The sequence below is a fragment of the Schistocerca serialis genome, chromosome 3, assembly GCF_023864345.2.
Source record: "Schistocerca serialis cubense isolate TAMUIC-IGC-003099 chromosome 3, iqSchSeri2.2, whole genome shotgun sequence".
Classification (NCBI taxonomy): Eukaryota; Metazoa; Arthropoda; class Insecta; order Orthoptera; family Acrididae; genus Schistocerca; species Schistocerca serialis.
This window is the reverse complement of record NC_064640.1, coordinates 954796153-954818599: the sequence shown is the minus strand read 5'-3', so window position 1 is coordinate 954818599 and position 22447 is coordinate 954796153. Positions and strand designations below refer to the sequence as shown.

At 37.8% G+C, this 22447-nt stretch overlaps 1 protein-coding gene across 5 annotated transcripts in view; it reads right to left on the bottom strand.

The window, feature by feature from the left end:
• The window catches only part of LOC126471402 (band 7 protein AGAP004871-like), a 259932-nt gene that overhangs the window by 13785 nt on the left and 223700 nt on the right, over positions 1-22447 (bottom strand). For 4 of the 5 annotated variants that reach the window (XM_050099530.1, XM_050099527.1, XM_050099531.1 and 1 more), the window contains 2 exons: positions 12310-12465; positions 4871-4968 (listed from right to left, as the gene is read on the bottom strand). In XM_050099530.1, coding sequence (XP_049955487.1) covers positions 4871-4968; positions 12310-12465 — 254 coding nt within the window. Of the gene's footprint in view, positions 1-4870; positions 4969-6484; positions 6583-12309; positions 12466-22447 lie in introns of all 5 variants that reach the window. The other variant, XM_050099528.1, reaches the window with a different exon arrangement.

The following is a 22447-nucleotide window of genomic DNA, read 5'->3' as shown; positions in this document are numbered from 1 at the left end:
AATAATCCTAACACAAATTACCAACCAGCAAACCAAAAATATCACACATGTGCAGAGTCAATTTTCATTACCAAAGTCACTGAAAATGATGTTGCAAAAGCCCTCAGAGAGTTAAAAAATTCATATTCAGCTGGAATTGATGGCATCCCAGCAGCTGTAATCAAAATTTGTGAACACACAATTGCTGAACCATTAACTCACCTCTGTGACTGTTCTCTCCAGGCAGGTATCTTCCCTGAAGCTCTGAAACTTTCTAAAGTAATACCTGTCTTCAAAAAAGGTGATAATAAAGATATGAATAACTACAGGCCTATCTCAATCTCATCCTGCTTTTCTAAAGTTTTTGAAAAAATAATGTCCAAAAAAATGATGGACTTCATTGAAAAAAAAGATTTACTAAGTTTAGCTCAACATGGGTTCAGAAGCAACAAATCTACTGAAACTGCAGTATATGATTGCACAAATACGCTTTTAGAACTGTTAGATAGAAAACAACCCATAACAGGCATATTTCTGGATCTGTCAAAGGCTTTTGACACTGTTGACCACAAAATATCACTGGAAAAATTAGAACACTGCGGTATCAGAGGAATTGCAAACAACTGGATTGCTACATTCCTAACCAATCGGATGCAGAGAGTCAGCATGAAATATACTAATAGACAAAGCAACTCAATAACCGAAATACTGTTGTTGTTGTGGTCTTCAGTCCTGAGACTGGTTTGATGCAGCTCTCCATGCTACTCCATCCTGTGCAAGCTTTTTCATCTCCCAGTACCTACTGCAACCTACAGCCTTCTGAATCTGCTTAGTGTATTCATCTCTTGGTCTCCCTCTACGATTTTTACCGAAATACTATCAAGTAATAAAACTGTAAAGCAAGGTGTTCCACAGGGCTCAGTATTGGGACCCCTACTTTTCCTCCTGTATATTAATGACTTGAGCCTGAATGTTGATGCACACAAAACAATAATATTTGCTGATGACACAACTGTACTCCTCAAAGGGGAGAATACAGAGGCTGTGCAAAAAGCTGTGAACTTGGCTACTGATCAACTCAGCAACTGGGCAAAAATCAACAGATTAACTATCAACACCAAAAAGACAGCTTCCATGAACTTCCACACAACACAAAATGCAAATTCCTCTCAGCCATCTGTCACTATAAATAACCAGTCAATAGATACCGACACTGTTTTCAAATTCCTAGGTCTGTGGGTTCAAGATAACCTGAAATGGAATACACATACAGGAAAGGTAAATGCCAGGATTTGTACTGGCTGTTATGCATTGAGTGTACTGAAAACATGTGCTAGCCTCAAAACATTAACCAGTGCATACTACGCTTATATACAAGCCCACCTAAAATATGGTGTAATATTCTGGGGAAATGCTCCAACTGCTCTGAGCACATTCAGAATCCAGAAGAGAGCAATGAGGATTATTACTGAGAGCAAACCCAGAGACTCCTGCAAACCCATCTTCAGAAAGTTGGAAATCCTTACACTGCCTTGCCTCTACATTCTTGAGACTCTAAAATTCTTCAGAAAACACATAGTGCCAACTGACCCCAGAGTCGTAAAAAAATTGTGAAATACATGAACACATCACCAGGAAAAACGCAAACCTGCATGTTATACATACAAACACTCAACTGTGTAAAAGGGGAGTTTTCCACATGGGCCTCCAACTGTTCAACAATCTTCCCACTAGTATTAAGTCCATCGAAGACAACATAAAATTTAGCAAAGCTGTGAAGTCATATTTGTTGTGTCACTGTTTTTACTCTGTAAATGAATACTTAGAACAATAATCTTGCTGTTTCTGTTAAATTGAAAACATTGAGCAATACAATAGATTAGGATACTTTAGGCTTACGTTAATACATGTTAACAATGTTAAATGATATTTTCCGACATCTGCAACACACTGTGTACCATCAGATCACATGGAATAAATAAATATTCCAACATAATTATTTAGACTCGAGTAAATAATTTGGGACAGATTTCAGAAGTTGGTATGTTGTTTTACATTTTTTTATGGCAAGACAACATGTAATTTGCAAAGTAATGAGAAATAGTGAAGTTCTTTTTCTTTTTGCTCAATAAGAATTTTAGTGGAGATTATTTCTGATATTAATAGTATTTGTTATTATGGAACTCACATAAATTTGTTTTTCTTGAGTAAAGAATTGAATACAAACATTACTACCTGCTCCACCCAGATGAGATGAGATGTGAAAGTCCTCAAGAAATAGCCTCATCACAACTGAGAAGGGAGAGTGCTTGTGATTGTAATTGTAATCACAATCTTTTGTTTGGTTCTACAGACAAGAGTATTCTGTATACTTATAGTCAGTGGAGAGAGGACATATTATTAAAAACTAACCCCATGTGTCCAAAGAAGTTTAGGTGCTCATTCTCAAATTGTGTCATAATTATTTGTTGAAAGGAATAAGCACAGAATGAGTGAAGAATTTTTTGGGGTTTACAGGTCATAAATTTCAGACATGCAGTTGATGGACACTGCAAAAATGCTAGAAAGTCAGCAGTAATGTACCTGATACGTAGTTGTTCTCAAGTTCACCTTCCTTCCATATCAGTAACACTGATGATGTTACAGACTTTCAGGGATGGTGGAGAAGGATAAATGTGTCAGTTTGAGGTAAGGGATCTTGTTCCAGAAACGACCAAGTTGAGAGATATATGAAAAAATTATTCTGATACTTCTGACAGTGAACTGATACTGTGAAAAACATGTCTTCTACTGCAAGCTCTTTGGTTTCTATATTTTTGGAGAAGGTAGTAAGGACCAAACCAAGAAATAAAGTCCAGTATATATGGGTGCTACAATGCATACCTTGAGAGCTATTAGCTCTTGTTCATCTTTGCTACTATGAAACACATCTCTTCTACTGAACAAGTGGCCACAGCTCTTCAGGTATGCATTTAAGAGCCCATGTTTGCTAGACATTTTTTTCTTGTTTTGCTCCATACTATCACCTCTGTAAGTTGGCTGCCATGCAACCATAGCAACACTGTCACAGGTATCAGAACCATTTTCGATTATAAGTTTCAACTTGATCGTTTCCGAACCAGAGTCCCTGACCCCAAATCAATAAATTTACTCTTCTCCATTATCCCTGAAAGTTTCCAATAGCATTATGGAATCAACCTGTACAATGATACTTGCAGTGTATAATAACAGTTGAGAAATAATTAATGTACAATTTGAAAAAATAATGGCCATATCTATGCTCCTCAGAAATAGAACACAAACAGAGATACTGTACAACAGTCACAAAAATTTAAGCTTTTCTGTTTGGTAAGCAGTTTTTTTTTCCTTTTTTATTCTCAGCAGTGTCACATGAATATCACTCACCTCTCATATGTCCAAAGTTAATTTCTCATTGTTCATACCATATCTCATATGAGCAGGGATCATTCTACTGTATCTGCAGAAACCCAAATAAGTTGATCTAGGTTAAGTAGTTAAAAAACTGGTTATATGAGGTATATTGTTTAAAATCTTCCCTTACACTTTCAGAAGACAACTGTGTCAGTAGTCCAATAGTGCATTTACGTAATCTTTTTCCAGAAATACAATTGTAAACATTTAGTTCCGGCTGTTAGAAAGATGTTTGCAGTCAGGGAGCAGTTAAAGTTGTCAATTATTATGGCAGAAGTAGGTTACCAATTAACTTAATAATTTGCACTTGCATCTCATGTCTTGCAGCTGATAAAAGAATTGATCTGATTTCTTGGTGGTTAATAGCTGTGTGAACATGAAAAATAGTTTCTCCGATATTATCGCTAGGCATTACTTACAGTGTTTTTATATTTCACCTACACTACTCAAACTATTAAACGTAAGACATATATAACAACTATGTGGTGTGCAACTAGTAATGTAATATCAAAGATTTACCAGAGTATCGTGTATAATTCTTTGACTCAGGGTGCTATCTCATGCATTTTTGTTCCCACATATTTTGATGTTCTCAAAATAATACATTCACAGATTTTATAAATTCTATCAAAAACAAACATACTGTACATTACACTACATTTAACAATGCACACACTCTATCTAACGTTCACACTAATACCATGTCACCTCTGTTATTGCTTTAATCAATGATCTGGATGTACTGTCCTCTTGGAGTACTTTCATGTGCCACTAACATGGATTGACTGTACAGTCGACCTTGGTTTGTGACACATGAGAAAAAATATTCCCTGTTCAGCACCAAATATGATCATTACTACATAACAGATGTCCCAGGCTATATGTAATGTTTTACAGGAAGTGGTCACTATTCAGTCTCAGTTTGTTGCAATGTACTTTTCAGTAAAAACTGACAAAGAAAAGAAATCAATCACTGGAAATAAATTTTAGAGTTGTACTAATGTTTCTTCACATAGGAGCAGTCCTTGAGATATACTAGAATTTATCTTGATAACAGACTTTACACATACATCCTATAAATTTAACAGTTGGAAAACTTCATAGTCTTTTCCCAGAAAAATCTGACTTTTTGCTAAACTACTGTCAAATGTTTATCATATTTTAATGCCACTCCAATCAACAACATTTTTATGTGAACTTTGATTTATTAAGTTAAAAGGTTTAAAAAACATGCTTGTACTCCTAAAACACACAGTGCATGAATATTAAACATCAAAAGTTCTACACTTTCTAGTTTCATGCAGAAATATCTTGAGAGCATTCATAATCAAAAATCACTGTAGCCAAACGTGTCTCCAGACTGAAGACCAAAACAAAAACAACAACAACAACAACAACAAAAACAACAAGAAGTTAAATTTAGCACAGTACTCTCTTTCCATAGGTTTTAGGCACTCACCTGTAATTGTTAACTGAGACGATGGCATTCAAAGGATCATTTACTCTATAATAGACGACAGCATCCACTGTGACAGTCACTGAATCCCTGGTGAGTGCCTGAACCCACATTTTTGAGAATATTACAAGATATACTACATGAGCATATAACATGCAAAGCAAGCAAACATAACCTGAACATTTATATTTACATGTAAATATCAAACAGCTGTGTGATGATTTTTTGTGGCAGTGAAGGTTAAACAAGTAACTTAATTTTATAATTATCTATGAAGACAGATGATCTTAACAGCAAAAATTTTTCATAGTCTTCGCTCATGCACACATATGTACACATGGTATAAAAATTCTTTTTAATAAACATTTAAGCTATTTTGCATAACAAATCATCAGTTAATTATCTGAAATGTAATTGTAGTTATTACGAAGAAAATGAATCCATGACTTGCATCTGGATTGGTTTCAATCTATAGAACCAGTTCAATTTAGTTTTGTTAAATGTAATTTCAACTTTTAAGGTGCTAATCCGTCCTTTCGTCCTTTTACACATGCTAACACAACTAAGTTCAGCAGGCCATTTAATAGTTTCTGTAAATACAAAAGAGGGTAGAAGTATGGGTGCATAAAAATACTTCCATTAATTGTTACCTACAGTTTAAGAATAGGTGTGATCTACATTCCATAGAACAACACTAAAACAAACTAGATTCCAAATTATATGTTGTATATTCCCTACACTCATTGTAGTAAATGATAGCAAATATATTACGCTCTGTCATACACTTCTACCTTACTTGTATGACAGCTGCTGCATAGAATTAGTTCAGAAAAATGTGTTTTCATAGAACAAAAGCACCTTCTTTGTTCATTTTCAATAGTGGCAAGAGCGATGATACTACAACTTATTCCATGAACTGATGTATTCACAGAACTTAGGCACTTCTGTAATAAAGATGCCATACAATTCCTTAATGTCTTCTAATTTGGTAAGAATTTCTGATAACAATTTATGTTACATTCTTCCCCTAAAATTTCTGTTTGGAATGAAAGATTCAGAAATCTCTAGTGCAGTCATAAATTCTAACCTAAAATTGAAGCTATAATTTCTCCATATCTTTTTTTTAGTGTCTCTATATGAACCCCCTTCATCTGATGCAATATTAAAAATTTGCGCACGAAAATACTCATCCCCCACAGCCCTATCTGTATATATTCTTACACAACTTAAAAGGTGTGCACACATGCATGAGCACCGTGAGGAATGTGCCATGAAAGCCTCATCACAAACCAAAATACTGTATCATTTACCAGTGCTGACAAGAATTTAAATACCAACTGAAAAGTATGCATGCCAAAATGCTGATGATTCCCAGGCTTAGGCTGTGATGCAAACAAATCAGTGACTACAGGCTTCAAACTACAGAAGAAACATAGTGTCATAGTAGAAGTGACACCTGGTGTGATCTTTAGATCAATCTGATTGTAAATACAAAATTATGCAACCAAAAATAAACTAAAGAAGCTTAAAAAGCATTAATGTAGCTATTAAAAATGAGTTGATCAAATATATAATAATTCACAGTAAATGTGTTCCAAGATGCTTTCCTAAGGATACCTGTAATCTTCAACATTGTTGGTGGCCATTGTTGGACTGCTGACACGGTAGAATACAACAGCATCTACATTGACTGTGACTGAGTCACGTGACAGCACCTGAAATCCATTTCTATAATAGCATCTTCTGGAAGGGGGGAAAACCACCCACAACAAACAGAGAAAAGTGAAAAAAAAAGGGGTGGATATAGAGAGAGAGAGAGAGAGAGAGAGAGAGAGAGAGAGAGAGAGAGAGAGAGAGAGAGAGAGGGCGAGGAGGGGGGAGGGAGGGGGGGGATGAGGTATGGGTAAGACATGAAAAGGATGGTAGAGAGATGCTTTAAACTACTCTGTCTCATACTGAACATTCCTTTCCCTCTTCAGTTTTTGAAATCAAGTGAAGAATGTGTTCATACATTACTGCCTGACACTAATTGTAAGTAACTTCCTACAGTGCAATCAATCTTGTCTACAGCATATACAATATAAATATGAAGCTGAATAATTTAAAAAGGAAAGGTGAAATTGGTAGCCATTTCCTTTTATCTTCCAATGAACTTCATTTTTCATTTTAAGATTCATGGTAAATTTCAATTTCTATGCAAGATGGATGCCAAAAACTGCTCTCATTATTCAGGAGAATTATGCATATGTGGGCAGTTAATTTTCATGAGATGAAGATACATTGTTAGTGGTGATAAAACACAGTTTGCTGCCATGTATTACATATGTATACCCCCTCCTCCATACACTGTATTTAAAAAGAATATTTTATTCTCATGTTGTTTTCTCTTACATTTTAAAATTTTGTGTGAACCTTCCTGTTCCCCATTTCCAAGCTGTAGCAAAAAGCACTTGGCTGATATTTTCATATTATTGTGTAATTAGCTTTTGTGTAAATGTACCTCCAGGAATGGTAGCATTAGCTCTGCAGTACAGTTCTGATTAAACATAATGCTTAACATATGTGTCCCTCTCGTTTCATAATTTAATCTAATAACACAATTAACTAAGGTCAATTCAGAACTGAATTACTCCAAAAGTAGCACATACAACAGCAAAAACTCAAAACAAAAAATTTTAAAAAGTTGGAGAAATAGGCAAAAGACAATGCTTAAATATGACAACTTTTGATGTGAATAAAACAATATCTCATATACCATCATCAGGGCCTGAAATCTAAAAAAGTGTTGCGGCTACTAACGATATTCGGTATGGCTGCAGAAATTGATATTACTGCAGTACAGCATCAACAATGCAAAGAAAAAGTATTTGTATAGGTTTCAGTTTCAGCAGCAGAAGTTCTTTTAATGGTAAAGAAATCACAATTATCTTTAAAAAAAAACCTGTTTACAGTAAACAGTCTTCCTATTTTTTCAGTATTATTTCAAATATTGCAATGACAAAAGACCATCTACATCTATGTCTACATCTACGTGGATACTCTGCAAATCACATTTAAGTGCCTGGCAGAGGGTTCATCGAACCACCTTCACAATTCTCTATTATCCCAATCTCGTATAGCACGCAGCAAGAATGAACACCTATATCTTTCCGTACGACCATCCTATACACAACTAACAGCTACAGGGACAGCCTCAAAGCAACTGGAAGAATGTATATACTGATCACTCGTATAGTAAAATGTTCACATCTTGAAGACAAGAAATGTTATTGTAACCCTCATGAAAAAGATATGGTTTTGATTTACACTGACATAATTTTCATCAATGATATATTCAACACAAATATTTAACATGTGAAAACATATATAAAAATTAACAGCAATTAGTTACTCATTCTATTATTCACATAATCTTTATGAAAAAAGATACAGTAGCCAGTATGAAATGTCCAATCATTGGGAGAAAGCCAATGAATTGCAGTTTTTCCTGAGCTCTCATTTCAGGGATGTGCTGTATTGGGACCTGCAGAGTGGGAGTTGGGGGAAGGGGCAGGAGGAGGAACGCTCAGGGGTATCTGGAGGTTAACATCTAACTGAGGCCATTCAAGACAGAACACTAGCACAGTTGGACAAGGACGAGTGAAGAAAGCTCTGTGGCTAAATAAGGAACTACAATTCGAATCCACTTCAAGTGATTCACAGATAAATATGAACATCTGAACGAGAATGGTCAGATAGGGATGCAAGTCCTGCTGCTCCAAAATAACAAGAGTAATTGTACTTGTTGATTATTGCAATGCTGCTGATAAAATAAATGGAATCCATGGATTACACCTTGCCCTATTCAGCCAAAATGTTGAGACTAATTCTATGACAAATCTGTAAATGATGAGTTGCACAGGGGGAGGGGAGCAGTAGGAGCAAGGGGGGATGCATGTCTCATGAAGATATTTTGTTAAAAATCAAAATAATTTACTTTAATTTACTTTAATTTGTCACTCACATGTGCACAGAAGTATTTTATTTGCATATCTGAATTATGTTCCATGGGTTCACTGAATTTCTAGAGATTAAATTTCTGCATTTTGCTCCAATGCATAGGACTTTCAAACTATTTTGAATTATTTACAGACGTGTTTTCTATCCACGTGCTGCAAGAACTAACATGAAACATAATTCTGTTCACAGCAAATTTTTGGAATTTTATGTTTAAGATCCTTCCCACCTGCTGAGAACAGATCTCATTCCTGGGACTCAAGCTATGAAGCCTTAATTCAGCTTGCCTTTTTTTAGTTGTTATATATTTTAGTGTGACCCTTTTTTAAGTTTGTTTAGCATTTGCACAGGTGTGACAATGCTGGTACTCTTGCTGTTAGTGCAGTTACTTCACGGGCTGACGACGGCTCGATAACAACTGGGTAACGGAACCCTGACGGAGAAAAAAAACTCGCCATGTGATCTAGTCTATGGGAAGCAGAGTGTCCAAATACATGCAGAGATTTGCATAGCAATAATCTCAGTCAGTGGCTGGCATGGACAGTTAATTAAGCACACAACAGTAGCACTCGGCATGAAAAACAAGCAGAGGTCCGCAGTAGTTGGGTGCAGAGTGAACGTTGCCTGCTTCACTTGCTGACACCGCCAGTAAACACTTCGGTCAGTAGGACTGTCCCTATTATACGATATGTGGGCCCTCCGGGGCAAGTTCCTAGACTACTACACTGCTCCATCCATCTCATCTCGTCTGCCTCCATCGCGATTTCCTCTGGCGGGGATACTAAATTCCTCCCTCACCTGAAAAGGCGATGGCCAAAAATTGCCATTCTTAGGCCACATCCTCCAGTGCAGAACCTGGGAGGGTGCCAGAGAACTTGACAGCAGACTGACCACCAGAGGAAGAAATGTCGATGCTTCTGGCCCCACCAGGAGGGTGGAATGACTCGGAGGCTGCAGCAACGGTGGGCCCACCAGTGTCAGCGGGGACATGTCCCCCTCCAAGATGACAAGTGAGAGGAGGCAGAAGGGGATGGATACAGGTCGAAATTTATGGGCTCCGCCTCAGCAGGTGGCGGTGCAAGTCTCACTGGGTAGCGAGGCTGCAGGCAATTGAGGGATGGTGGAGGGAGTGCAGGGGGCAAAACGGAAAGGTTCACTACTGCAAGCGGGAGCCCACCCCTAAAACAACGTCACGAGCAACCCTGGCTCTCAGCCGACCAGAAGGCTGCAGTTGCGGTGCCCCGACAGGGCACAGGTGCAACTGATTTCCGTGATGAGTCAGCTGCTCCCCATCAGCATCCACCACAAACTGCCAACCTTTGTGGCCCACCATGACACCCAGCTGCCACCCCTGATGCTGGCTTACGGATGACAGTTCACCATGTCACCAGGCCACAATCTTTCGTAATTGGTTTGAAGAATATTCTTGACAATGCAAGCAAATAATTTGACCAGATCACCCGACACGAATCTCCTTCAACATCTATGGGTCATGAACTGGCAACACTTTCACAACTACAGACAGCTATAGAGGCCGCATGACAGAATATTTCTGAAGGAGACTTCCAATGACTTGTTGCATAAATTCCACATCAGTTGCTACACAATGCCAAGCAAAAGGAGGTCTGACACAATATTAGGAGGTATCTCATGACTTCTGTCACCTCAGTGCATTACTAGTTGATGGATGCATAGCAGTTTTCACATGTTACTTTTGCATGTTATGACTTGTGGTGCAGCAGAATGAGAGGTACATTGTTTTTATTATAAGTTTTGTCATATTTTTTTAATCTATTAATGTATTAGTTATTACTGTACCTTCTTTTACTTCTGTTGCAGGCTCTGAAGATGGCTACCATATAGCCAAAACTGGTAATTCTATTTAAAAAGCAGTGCAATCAGACAATTATGTAAAAATTATGCATATCACAATTGCTCTCCAAATGGTCACTTTATTCCAATTTCAGTTCATAAATAAAAATGCTGACATATGGACAACACCAGCTCTAGACTGAATTTCTTACTGTTCTACATTTTGTAAAACAAAAGGTCATATTTGCCCTGCTTTCATGAACACATCATATCACATCACAAACTGAAGGTCTACATGAGGAATAAATTTCTTTACATAAAAGCCTACTGTTCCCATGTTTCAGTGAAAGGAATCAGTAAAATTTCATTGATACCCCTTATGTCTGCTGCTTATAAATAAATTTTTTTTGTGTTAACTTACTTCTTACAGTGTGTTTTATTCTTTGAAATAACATGTTTTCCTCAATTAGTGTTTTAGTTTAAATTTTCTCCCAGAAACATAATTGACATATTTTTTTCCAAACATTCACATTACTACCACTGGCAAACTGATGTTATTGGTATGTTAACACCAATGACAGTGCAGTAGGGAAACAGAAAACTTAGCTTATTCAAGAAACTATTGGCCCCAAAATAAAATTTTAATACACTCAATGAGATCTCCTTGAAAACAAGAGCTCACTTTGCTGGACCACTTTAAAACTTTACCAATTAATTGTGTTTTGTAACAAATATCTGGTTGTAAATGCCACAATTTTACAGATACACTGCACTCACAGAACAATATGTGATGTGCTGCCGCTGCCACAGCCACTGCGACCAGCCACCCACCTCCCCACCCTTCACCCTCCCCTACAAAAGCCAAGGTTCCAGTGAGTGACTGTCCTTCCAAGCCTGAGAAATTATTGAGAAAAATTATTTATGAAGTTTTGATATATGTAAATTACAGAGCATTTCTAGAACAAAACTACCAAACAACGTGGATTCCTCTTTAAAGCAGGTGTTTCATGATGTGGGCACTGTCATCATGACAAAGTTAAATGATATGTTCTCGATTGTCGTAAATCCTTGGGTGTTCTAGGTGGTGACATACTTTCAGTAAGTGTAAAAATGGTAATACATACTCCATGGAAGTCTCAATTGCAAACTCCTGAACTTCAGAAGATGAAGTCTGATGTATCGTATCTGATAACTGAAATGATCACGGTACACCTGCAATGAAACAGTGTGCAAAGGATTTGCTTGCAGCAACTGAGAAGTACAAAAGTACTAATTGAACTGAAGCAAATATGGTTTAGTGTGAACTATGAAACAAGTGTTGTATAGCCATACAGAAAGGTAGCTCATTTAAAGTATTTAAAAATGTAGTTTCTCAGGAATAAACCACCAGAGACTATGAGCTGGTTTTACAACAACACTCAGCCAACATCCCTGAAAAATACTGAAAATTTTGTTGATAGAAATCACTTCTGCTCTGAATAACTAGGGAAATGGGACCATATCAGCACCAAATTGAAATACAGAGTATCAGACTTCATCTTAACTACAGACATACACTGTGTTATGCTACTTACTTTGCTCACATTAGCTTTCCTTATAAATACTATTATTTGTTAGCTCTATATTTAACATACCTCTTGTGGAGGAACATCAAATGAAACAGTCCGTAGATCTACTTTGCAGTACGTATCAATGCATGGTAAGACAAAAAAAATTCCCGGACCACGGGCTCCCCCCTTACGAAGTCTCCCTAAGCGGAAGATAACAGCGCGTTCGTACTCCTGGACCACCTAAAAATTTAAGAGCATTCATAACCCTTTGTTATCTAGATGAAAATAATCTGTCAACCTTAGTTTATTTACAATATTCTTATTCAGTACACAGTAGGAAACAGTAAACTTTAGTTCCATGAACAATTTGTAAAAAAATTAAAGACAGTGGTGACTTCTTACTTCATTTAAGAAATTAAATATAAAAGAACAGTTTATACTACCACTTAACTTAGAAAATTCTACGAGAGTAACACAACTGGAAAACTATAGATAATTAATGCACCATCAACACTACTGATATCGCTGGAAGATTATGAAAGTGTGTTGTTACAGAAGAGTCACCAAAATTTGATTTAGATGTTTTTGTTGCCGTCGTCATTGTTGTCATCGTCGTCTTCAGTCCAAAGACTGGTTTGATGCAGCTCTCCATAGTGCTCTGTTCTGTGAAATCCTCTTCATCTGCAAATAGCTACTGCAACATACATCGTTTTGAACCAGCTTACTGTATTCATCTATTCATCTTTGGTTTCCCTCTACAGTTTTATCCCACACACTTCCCTCCAATCTTACATTGGTGATCCCTTGGTGTGTTAAGATATATCCTACAATAGATCCCTTCTTTTAGTCAAATTGTGCCACAATTTTTTTTTTCTCATCAATTATATTCAGTAGCTCCTCATTGGCTACACTATTTACAATCTAATCTTCAGCATTCATATGTAGCACCACATGTCAAAAGCTTCTATTCTCTCCTTGTGTAAATTGTTTATTGTCCATGTTTCACTTCCATACAAGACTACACTCCAGACAAATACCTTCAGAAAAATACTTCCTAACACTTAGTCTATAATAGATGTTAACAAATTTCTCTTCTTCAGAAATGCATTTCTTGTCACTGCCAGTCTACATTTTACATCCTCTCTGCTTCAGCCATCGCCAGTTATTTTACTACTCAAATAGCAAAACCCATCTACTACTTTTAGTGTCACATTTCCTAATCCAATTCCCCCAGTATCATCTGATTTAATTTGACTACATTTCATTACCCTTTTTACTTTTGTTGGTATTCATCTCATACCCTCCCGTAGAGACACTGTCTATTCCATTCAACTACCCTTCCAACTTCACTGCCAACTCTGAGAATTACAATGTAATTACAATGAAATCCAGACCTTTAGCTGCTTATAGGCATTGATAAATATCAACAGGGACAGTTGAAAATGTGTGCACTGACCGGGACTGAAGCCTAGGATCTCCTGCTTACATGGCAGATCCACCTGAGCCACAGAGGACACAGAGGATAGTGCAACTACAGGGACTTATCTCTGGCATGCTCCTCGTGAGATCCACATTCCCAACTTACTGTCCACACACTACACTTGTAGTGCCCCTGCCCACTATACTCATTACTCATGGCAGAAAGAACAGATACCATCTTCATATAGAATTACAATGTTGTCAGAAAACCTCAAAGTTTTCATTTCTTTTCCATAAACTTTAATTCCTTTTCCAAATTTTTCTTTTGTTGCTCAATGTAGCAATTGAACAGCATTGGGGATAGGCTACAATCCTCTCTCACTCCCTTCTCAACCACTGCTAACCTTTCATGCCTCTTGCCCTTTGTGACTGCTGTCTGGTTTCTGTATAAGTTTTATATAAGCATTTGCTCACTGTATTTTACCCCTGATACCTTCAAATTTTCAAAGGGTGTATTCCAGTCGACATTGTTAAAAGCTTTCCCAAATCTAAAAACGCTAGAAATGGAGGTTTGCCTTTCCTTTTAAGAGAACTCAAAGGGTCAAGTACTGTCTCACATGTTCCTATATTTCTTTGGAACCCAAACTAACATTCCCCAAGACTGGCTTCTACCATATTTCCATTCTTCTGTAAATAATTGTAGTTAGTATTTTGCAACCATGACTTACTAAACTGATATTTTGGTAATATTCACACCTGCAGCACCTGCTTTCTTTGGAATTAGAATTATTTCATTCTTCTTGAATGTCTAAGGGCATCACACACTTCTCATACATCTTGAATACCAGGTGGAATAGTTTGTTATGGCTGGTTCTCCAAAGGGTATCAGTAGTTATGACTGTCAAATTCTTCTTGCAGTGTCATATCTCCTATCTCACCTTCATGTATGTCTTCTTCTCATTCTATAAAATGCCTTTAAGTACATTTCCCTTGTACAGCCCTTCTATAAACTCTTTCCACCTTTCAGCTTCTTCACTTAGAACTGATTTTCCACTTGAGCTCTTGATGTTCATAGAGTTGCTTTTCTTTCCTTCAAATGTCTCGTTAATTTTCCTGTAGAGTATGTATCTTTCCCCTAATTATATATGCTTCTATATCTTTACATTTGTCCTCTACTCATTCCTGCTTAGCCATTTTGCATTTCTAGTCAGTCTCATGTTTTTAAATGTTTCTATTCCCCTTTTCTTGCTTCATTTGCTGCATTTTTGTATTTTATCCTTTCATCAGTTAAATTCAGTAACTACTGTGCTGTTCAGTGATACAATTCCATGTTTTTTAACTACTTAATCCTCTCCTGCCTCCACTATTTCATCTCTCAAAGTTACCCATTCATCTTCTTCTGTATTCCTTTCCTTGGTTCAGTCAATAATTGCCTAATGCTCCCTCTGAAACTCTAAACCACCTCTCATTCTTTTAACTTATCCACGTCCCATCTCCTTACTTTCCTTCCTACTAGCAGTTTCTTCTGTTTTCATCTACAGCTTGTAACCAATAAATTATGGTAAGAGTCCACATCTGCTCCTGTAAATGTCTTACAGTTCAAAATCTGGGTCCAAACTCTCTGGCTTAATATTATACACTGAGGTGACAAAAGTCATGGGATAGTGATATGCACATACACAGATGGCAGTATATTGTCAACACGAAGGGAATTAACAGACTTTGAACACAGAATGGTAGGTGGAGCTAAACACATGGGATATTCCACTTTGGATATCATTAGGGAATTCAATATTCTGTAATCCACAGTGTACTGAGAATACCAAATTTCAGTCACTACTTTTCACCACAGACAACACAGTGGATGATGGCCTTCACTTAACGACCAAGAACAGCGGTGGTGTTTGCATAGGGTTGTCAGTCCAATGCATAGCCAACACTGCATGAAATAACCAGAGAAATAAATGTGGGATGTAGGACAAACATATCAGTTACGAGTGTGCTGCAAAATTTGGCATTAACGAATTATGGCAGCAGACGACCGAAGTGAGTGCCTTTGCTAAAATCATGATGTGGCCTAGACTGCCTCTCCTGGCCTTGTAACCATATTGGTTGCACCCTAGATGACTGAAAAACTGTGGCCTAGTCAGACGAGTCCAGTTTCAGTTGGTAAGAACTGATGATAGATTCCAAATGTGGCACAGACCCCATGTACCCAATTAGTCACCAAGACACTGTGCAAGCTGGTGGTGGCTCCATAATGGTGTGGGCTGGGTTTACATGGAATGGACTGTGTCCACTGGTTCAGCTGAACAAGTCATTGCCTAGAAATGGGTTTTGTTCAGTTATATGAAGACCATTTGCAGCCATTCACGGACTTCATGTTCTCAAACAACAATGTGCCATGTCACCAGGCCACAATTGTTTTCAATTGGTTTGAAAAACATTCTGGACAATTTGAACAAATTATTTGGCCATGCAGATCATTTGACATGAATTCCATTGAACATTTATGGGAAATAATTGAGAGAACAGTTTGAGCACAAAATCCTGCACTGGCAAAGCTTTCTCAATTGTGGATGCCTACAGAGGCAGCATTACTCAATATTTCTGCATGGGAATTCCAATGACTTGTTGAGTCCATGCCATGTTAAGTTGCTGCACTATTCTAGGCAAAAGGAGGCCCAACATGATATTAGGAGGTATCCCATGACTTTTGTCACTTCAGTGTATAGTCAATGTGCAATATTTCAGTGTCTCCAGGTCTCTTCCAGATATTAAGCCTTCCTTAACGATTCTTAAACCAAGTGTTAGTGATGACTGAATTATGCTGTGTGCAAAATTTTACCAGGTGGCTTCCTCTTTAATTCCTTTCTCCCACTTTATACTCTTCTAGTATTTTTCCTTTTCTTTCTTTTCTTACTATCAAATTCCAGTCTCCCACCACAAATTTTCATCTCTCTAAACTATCTGCACAGTCTCTTTTATCTTATTGTACACTATTTTCAAACTCTTTATCATCTGCAGAGGTAGTGGGCATAAAAAGTTGTACTGCTGTGGTGTTTGTTGGCTTTGTGTCTATCTTGGCTATGATAATACATTTACTATGCTGTTAATAGTAGCTTACACACATTCCTATTTTCTCATTCATTATTAGACCTACTCCTAGATTTGATTTTGTGTTTATAGCCCTGTACTCACCTGACCAAAAGTCTTGTTCATCCTGCCAAATTAAAGGATCGGACATTCCACACAGTAATCCATAGAATGTCAGTTTTGTTTTTCCTGATGACAACACCCTCCTCAGTAGTCCCCACCCAGAAATCTGAATAGGGTCTATTTTACCTCTAGAATATTTTATCAAAGAGTATGTCGTCATAAGTTAAGCATACAGCAGAGCTTCACGCCCTCAGAAAAAATAATGGCTGTTTGATTTAGCACAAACACAAAAAAGAAATTGCAAGACACTTTGAACAGAGAGCCTGGGTACTATTGACAGAACGTACATATTCTGCATCAGGTTTGCACTGCTTTTCTTACTGGATATTTCCTTCATAACTGAAAAAATAATCTAGGACTTTGATGCTAAGGAATTATAGTGCTACTCGAATTCAGCTATTGGATTGTTGAATAGTACCGAGTTACTTACTCTGATGAGATAGATCAACATAAGTTTGGATTAACACAAAAAGTTGAAAACACACAAGAGAGGGGTGTTTGCAGTTTTGTCGATTTTGTGAGAGTGTGCAATAAAAGATAGGAAGAAGGTTAGGGTTTTTCATCTCATCAGCATCAAGGCATTAGAGATAGAGCCCAAGCTCTGAATGATTCAAAAATAGAGAAAGAAATCAGATGTGGCATTTCAAAGGACCCATGCTGGCCACTTGTCTGAAGCAGTTTAGGGAAATCGTGGGAAACCTAAATCTGGATGGTTACTTGTGAATTTGATGTATTATATAATATGGGATACTAGATGCTGGAAATCACTGTGGTTTGTCACGGACAAAATTTGATGTAGAAATTCTATGTATGCTTCAATATTGTTCCAGAATGAGATTTTCACTCTGCAACGGAATGTGCACTGATATGAAACTTCCTGGCAGATTAAAACTGTGTGTCGGACCGATACTTGAACTCGGGACCTTTCCCTTTCACAGACAAGTGCTCTACCATCTGAGCTACCCAAGCATGACTCACGCCCTGTCCTCACAGCTTTGCTTCTGCCAGTATCTTGTCTCCTACCTTCCAAACTTTACAGAAGCTCTCCTGCTATGAGGACGGGGCGTAAGTCGTGCTTGGGTAGCTCAGTTGGTAGAGCACTCACCCGCGAAAGGCAAAGGTCCCGAGCTCGAGTCTTGGTCCGGCACACAGTTTTAATCTGCCAGGAAGTTTTACACGTATAACGCTTGCAAAAGTTTGGAAGGTAGGAGACGAGGTACTGGCAGAAGTAAAGCTGTGAGGACGGGGCATGAGTCGTGCTTGGGTAGCTCAGACGGTAGATAAATTGCCCGCGAAATGCAAAGGTCCCAAGTTCGAGTCTCAATCCGGCACAGAGTTTTAATCTGCCAAGAAGTTTCAATATTGTTACTGTCAAAAGTCCATTGGTTTCCAGATTTCCGAACTGATCATTTCAAATACTCTACAGCTTTAGAAAACTTCTGCTACTTCATTAATAATAAGCTGCGGTATCATGTAATGACAAAAAACTAAGAAAGAGTGAACTAACTTAATCAGTATCCATATAGCTCACAGTACAAATATCACATGTCTTTTTGAAAATACACCTTTAAGGAAAGAAATGATACCATAAGAATTATATAAAGCAATGTCAGTTAATGAAACATTAAAAATATAGCTATAAAATTAATAATGGAATTAACTTTTTTAATGAAAATACTTGCCTCCTTCTGACATTTAACACATTCACCAGTCAAATTTGTTATGACAAATGATTTATCCTTCAGAGAGATCAACCAATCTGCAATCCTTATATCCTATATTCCCTCTTGAACTAAAGTCATGTTAACCAAAATGTCAACTGTGAATGTAGACTTTCCTAACATATGCTACTGACAAAACCTCTTGGATGACACTGTTAAAATAACGCAACAATTGAATTCATAGACTGTCTTATTTATCATCTTCTTCACCAGAAGATTATCAGTATGGCACTCTACAAAGTGTTACAGTATTTTGACACTGCCACCCAGCTCAAAACACAAGAGCTTTTCATTGATATGTCAACAGTTCGTGATTTTAATTTTATTATCTACATTTTAAATGTCTTACTTTTACAGCGCAGATGCTACACCTTTTATATTGATGAAAGTTTGTTTTACAGCAATTTGTAAGTGGTCTCTTACTTCCTAAATAGATGCAAGAAACCTACTAAAACCGAGATCTGGGATCATTAGCATTCTGAATCTCTTGCTGTTTTCTCTTCCTATTCCTCATCATGTGCAACTTTTCTCACCTTGGTTGACATTTCTGGCACATTTTTAAATCCCAAATGTTGTCAGTGTTGTGTTTGAGCAGATGCTCTTCCCAGTCCCAGTCTTAAGTGAGTCTATATTACTCAGCAGAGAAGATGTAATAAAGATGCATCACCTTTACATATATTATGTAAGCAATGATCTATAGCATGTCCAGAAACCATCTTATCCCTAATTATTTCTGTATTGTTGAACATACCTTCCTCTGAAATCTGTCAGCAACCATGATGCAGAATCTTCTTTTCCTCACCACTGCTGCAATTTACAGTCTGTGTCAATGTAAACATTTCGAGCTTATACTGCTGGTGGCAGTATTCAGAAACCACAATGTTTTTATGAATGTTACACTTGTCATCTTCTGGTGAACGGTGCCCAATGGAAGACAAAATTCTCATCCGGCGACAGTTTTAATCTGCCACATGGGCAACCACCCAATCCAGGGCACATTCTATAACAAGTCACAAGAGGTTTGTATATTTTGTGCCATCTGAATTCTCCTCCTTGATAGCAGCGATTTCAGATACACATATGGGCATGTATTCAACAATGCTTAATTTTCTTTCATGCTAAGGAAAAGCTTATTACCTCATCAATCTTCCACCAGCCCTTCCACCAAGTCCAGTAGGTTACAAGAACTAATCTAGTCATAGTCCAATAAAAAGACATTTGCAGCTACAATTTATTTGTTTTTGTCAGCCCACAGCATCCAATCTACCCTATACTTTAATCCCCTTTTTCCCTGCTCTTGAGAGAGCATTTGCACCCATTTGTCATTCTGAAATAAGGTAACTTTCTCCTATTGCATCTGCCACATCCCTTAGCACTCCAGCAATACTTGTCCCAAAGTATCACGGCCCACTGCACTGATATTATTAATTTTTCTGCTCTAGTTTCTACTTCAGTCATGTCACTAATAACCCTGTCAACTTTTCCTTTCAGCATCCATCACATTCTAAATCTTAACGTTTTTGTTGTTCACGGCCTTTCTTCAGTGCAATTTTTTTCATTGACTTGACCTACTTTAACTCTTTTATTTATTCATCTGTTTGGTTATTTTCCTTAAATTTCTCACTTTTCACACGATACACAGTTGCATATGGCTGCTAAGCTACCCGAGTGCGGTTGTGCATTGGTAAAGCATTATGACAACTATTTACTATTAAAAACAGTCTTGATCACGATTTATTTATCAAGGTGACCGGTTTTGATCACTACTGGGGTCATCTCCAGACCATTGAGGTTCCTACTCAATGGTCTGAAGATGACCACAGTAGTGGTCCAAACCGGTCACCTTGATAAATAAATCGTGATCAAGACTGTTTTTAATAGTAAATATTTATAAGACATTGATCACTGCTGTTCCCGTAATGCATTCAAAAGTAATTATGACAACTATTCTCGGATTAGAGCACGCATCTGACAGTTTTTAATATTAAAACAACTTCAAGCAACAAATGGGAAATTAGTTCTCACTATATTTACCTAAACAAAAAAAATCACTTAAAATATTTATTGTTTGATAATTTAACAAGGGAATTAAATACAATTCATTAGACTTTTAACTGAAAAATAATTTTTTAATGGTGAGCAATACTGACTGACTGTGGTAAGTATTTTATATGCACATAATGTACTATCTGCTATAGCCCAGTACGTAATACTTGGCTAGATGCCGCAGCACCAGGCTGCCAGTGCGCTACATTTTGAATAAACACTGTCAGTAATTGCTTGTATCAGCACCTGGATTGTTTCTATGTTTGTATCTACATTCTCAATTGTTGTCTGCCTGTAAGTAGAAGAAGAATTAACTCTGGTTGATTGTGGTCATGCTGTTGGTAGTGTCTTACAGTGTGATAGAATTGGTGACAAGTGTGGTGTTCAGTTCCAAGTGCTCAGTCTATTTGGTTGTTCCTTCATTTCTTCTATCCATGGAGGCAGTGATCCAATCTCTCCTCGAGCAGCAGCAGGTTCTTACAGTTGCTATCACAAAGTTGGGAGGCACATTGACTACGCAGGCTTCCACACCATCGGCATACCCGTCATCCTTTCACTCTTAAGACAATGTGCCCAAAGACTGGCAGGCTTATGAGAAGTGGCTTCAGCATCACTTCCTTGCTTTTGGTGTCACTGATGCAATCACGTGGAAGGCTTCGTTCCTTTCTCGGATTTCTCCTTGGATCTACCAGCTGTTGTGCCAGCTAGTCCTGCTCCAGGAACCTGTATCATTTTCGTTCAATGAAATGTGTACATTGCCATAATATCACCGTAAATGCGTGCATGTCATTGCAGCACTTTTAGAGTTCTAGCATTGTCATAAAAAAAACCCACCAGTCTTACTGGGCTTGGAGGCCAAACTCCATGCCTCAGTCACAAATGACCATTTGTTACTGATGCTCATCATGATTCCTATGCTGATTCTATTGTCCATGATATTATCATCTGGTTGACTCCTGATAAGGAGATGTTTCAATGTGCACTACAGTGTAAGAACCCATCTTTGGCTGAAGTGTTGAATATTGCTAAATTTTTTGATGTACCTCATGCTGCTGGTGGTCAGATTGAGGCTTGGTCATCAGGCATCAGTCAGTTTTCAGGAAAGTACAGCATGGCAGCTGTACAAAAGTGGCCTCTGCAGCACACTGGATAGTGATACGACAACCAACCACCACGTCAACCACAGCTCCGTGCTCTCATCTCGCCCTACTGTTTCGTGTAACATGACAGGGCTGTGTGCCCTAAGCGCTGGGTGACTTGTGACAACTGTAGGAAAAAAGGACATATAGCGTCTGTGTGTTGTTCCCAACCGCCTCCTACAGACATGAACATGGATGTTAATTCTGTCTCCAGTGTTTATGAATCATAACAAACTGTTTATCAAAGTGCTCAGACTACAAGTGGACACGGGTGGTTTACTGAACTCATAAACCTATATGGATTTGGGTCTCCGGTGTGTCTCCAGTTACTGAACATTTGATGAGTTACAACAACAGCATATTCCAATTTTGGTGCAAGTTATGGCTCCAACTATGTATAAATCTATGGTTTGTTCCTTAACTTATTTGGTAGTGGATGATGATGGTACTTCAAATTTGTTCAGTCTGGATGTTTTCAATGCTTTTGGTTTCCCATTTTGGATGTGGTGCACCTTGTTTCCAGCCAGCACCCTTACCAGCAGTTAGATACTCTGTCTTCCGAGTTCTCGTCTTTTTTCCTCAGATGGATTAGGTTGTGCCACTAATTTTGTGGCACATGTTACCCTGAAACCTATGACATGGCCGTTTTTTCTGTGCATGCCATATTCCAGTGGCTTT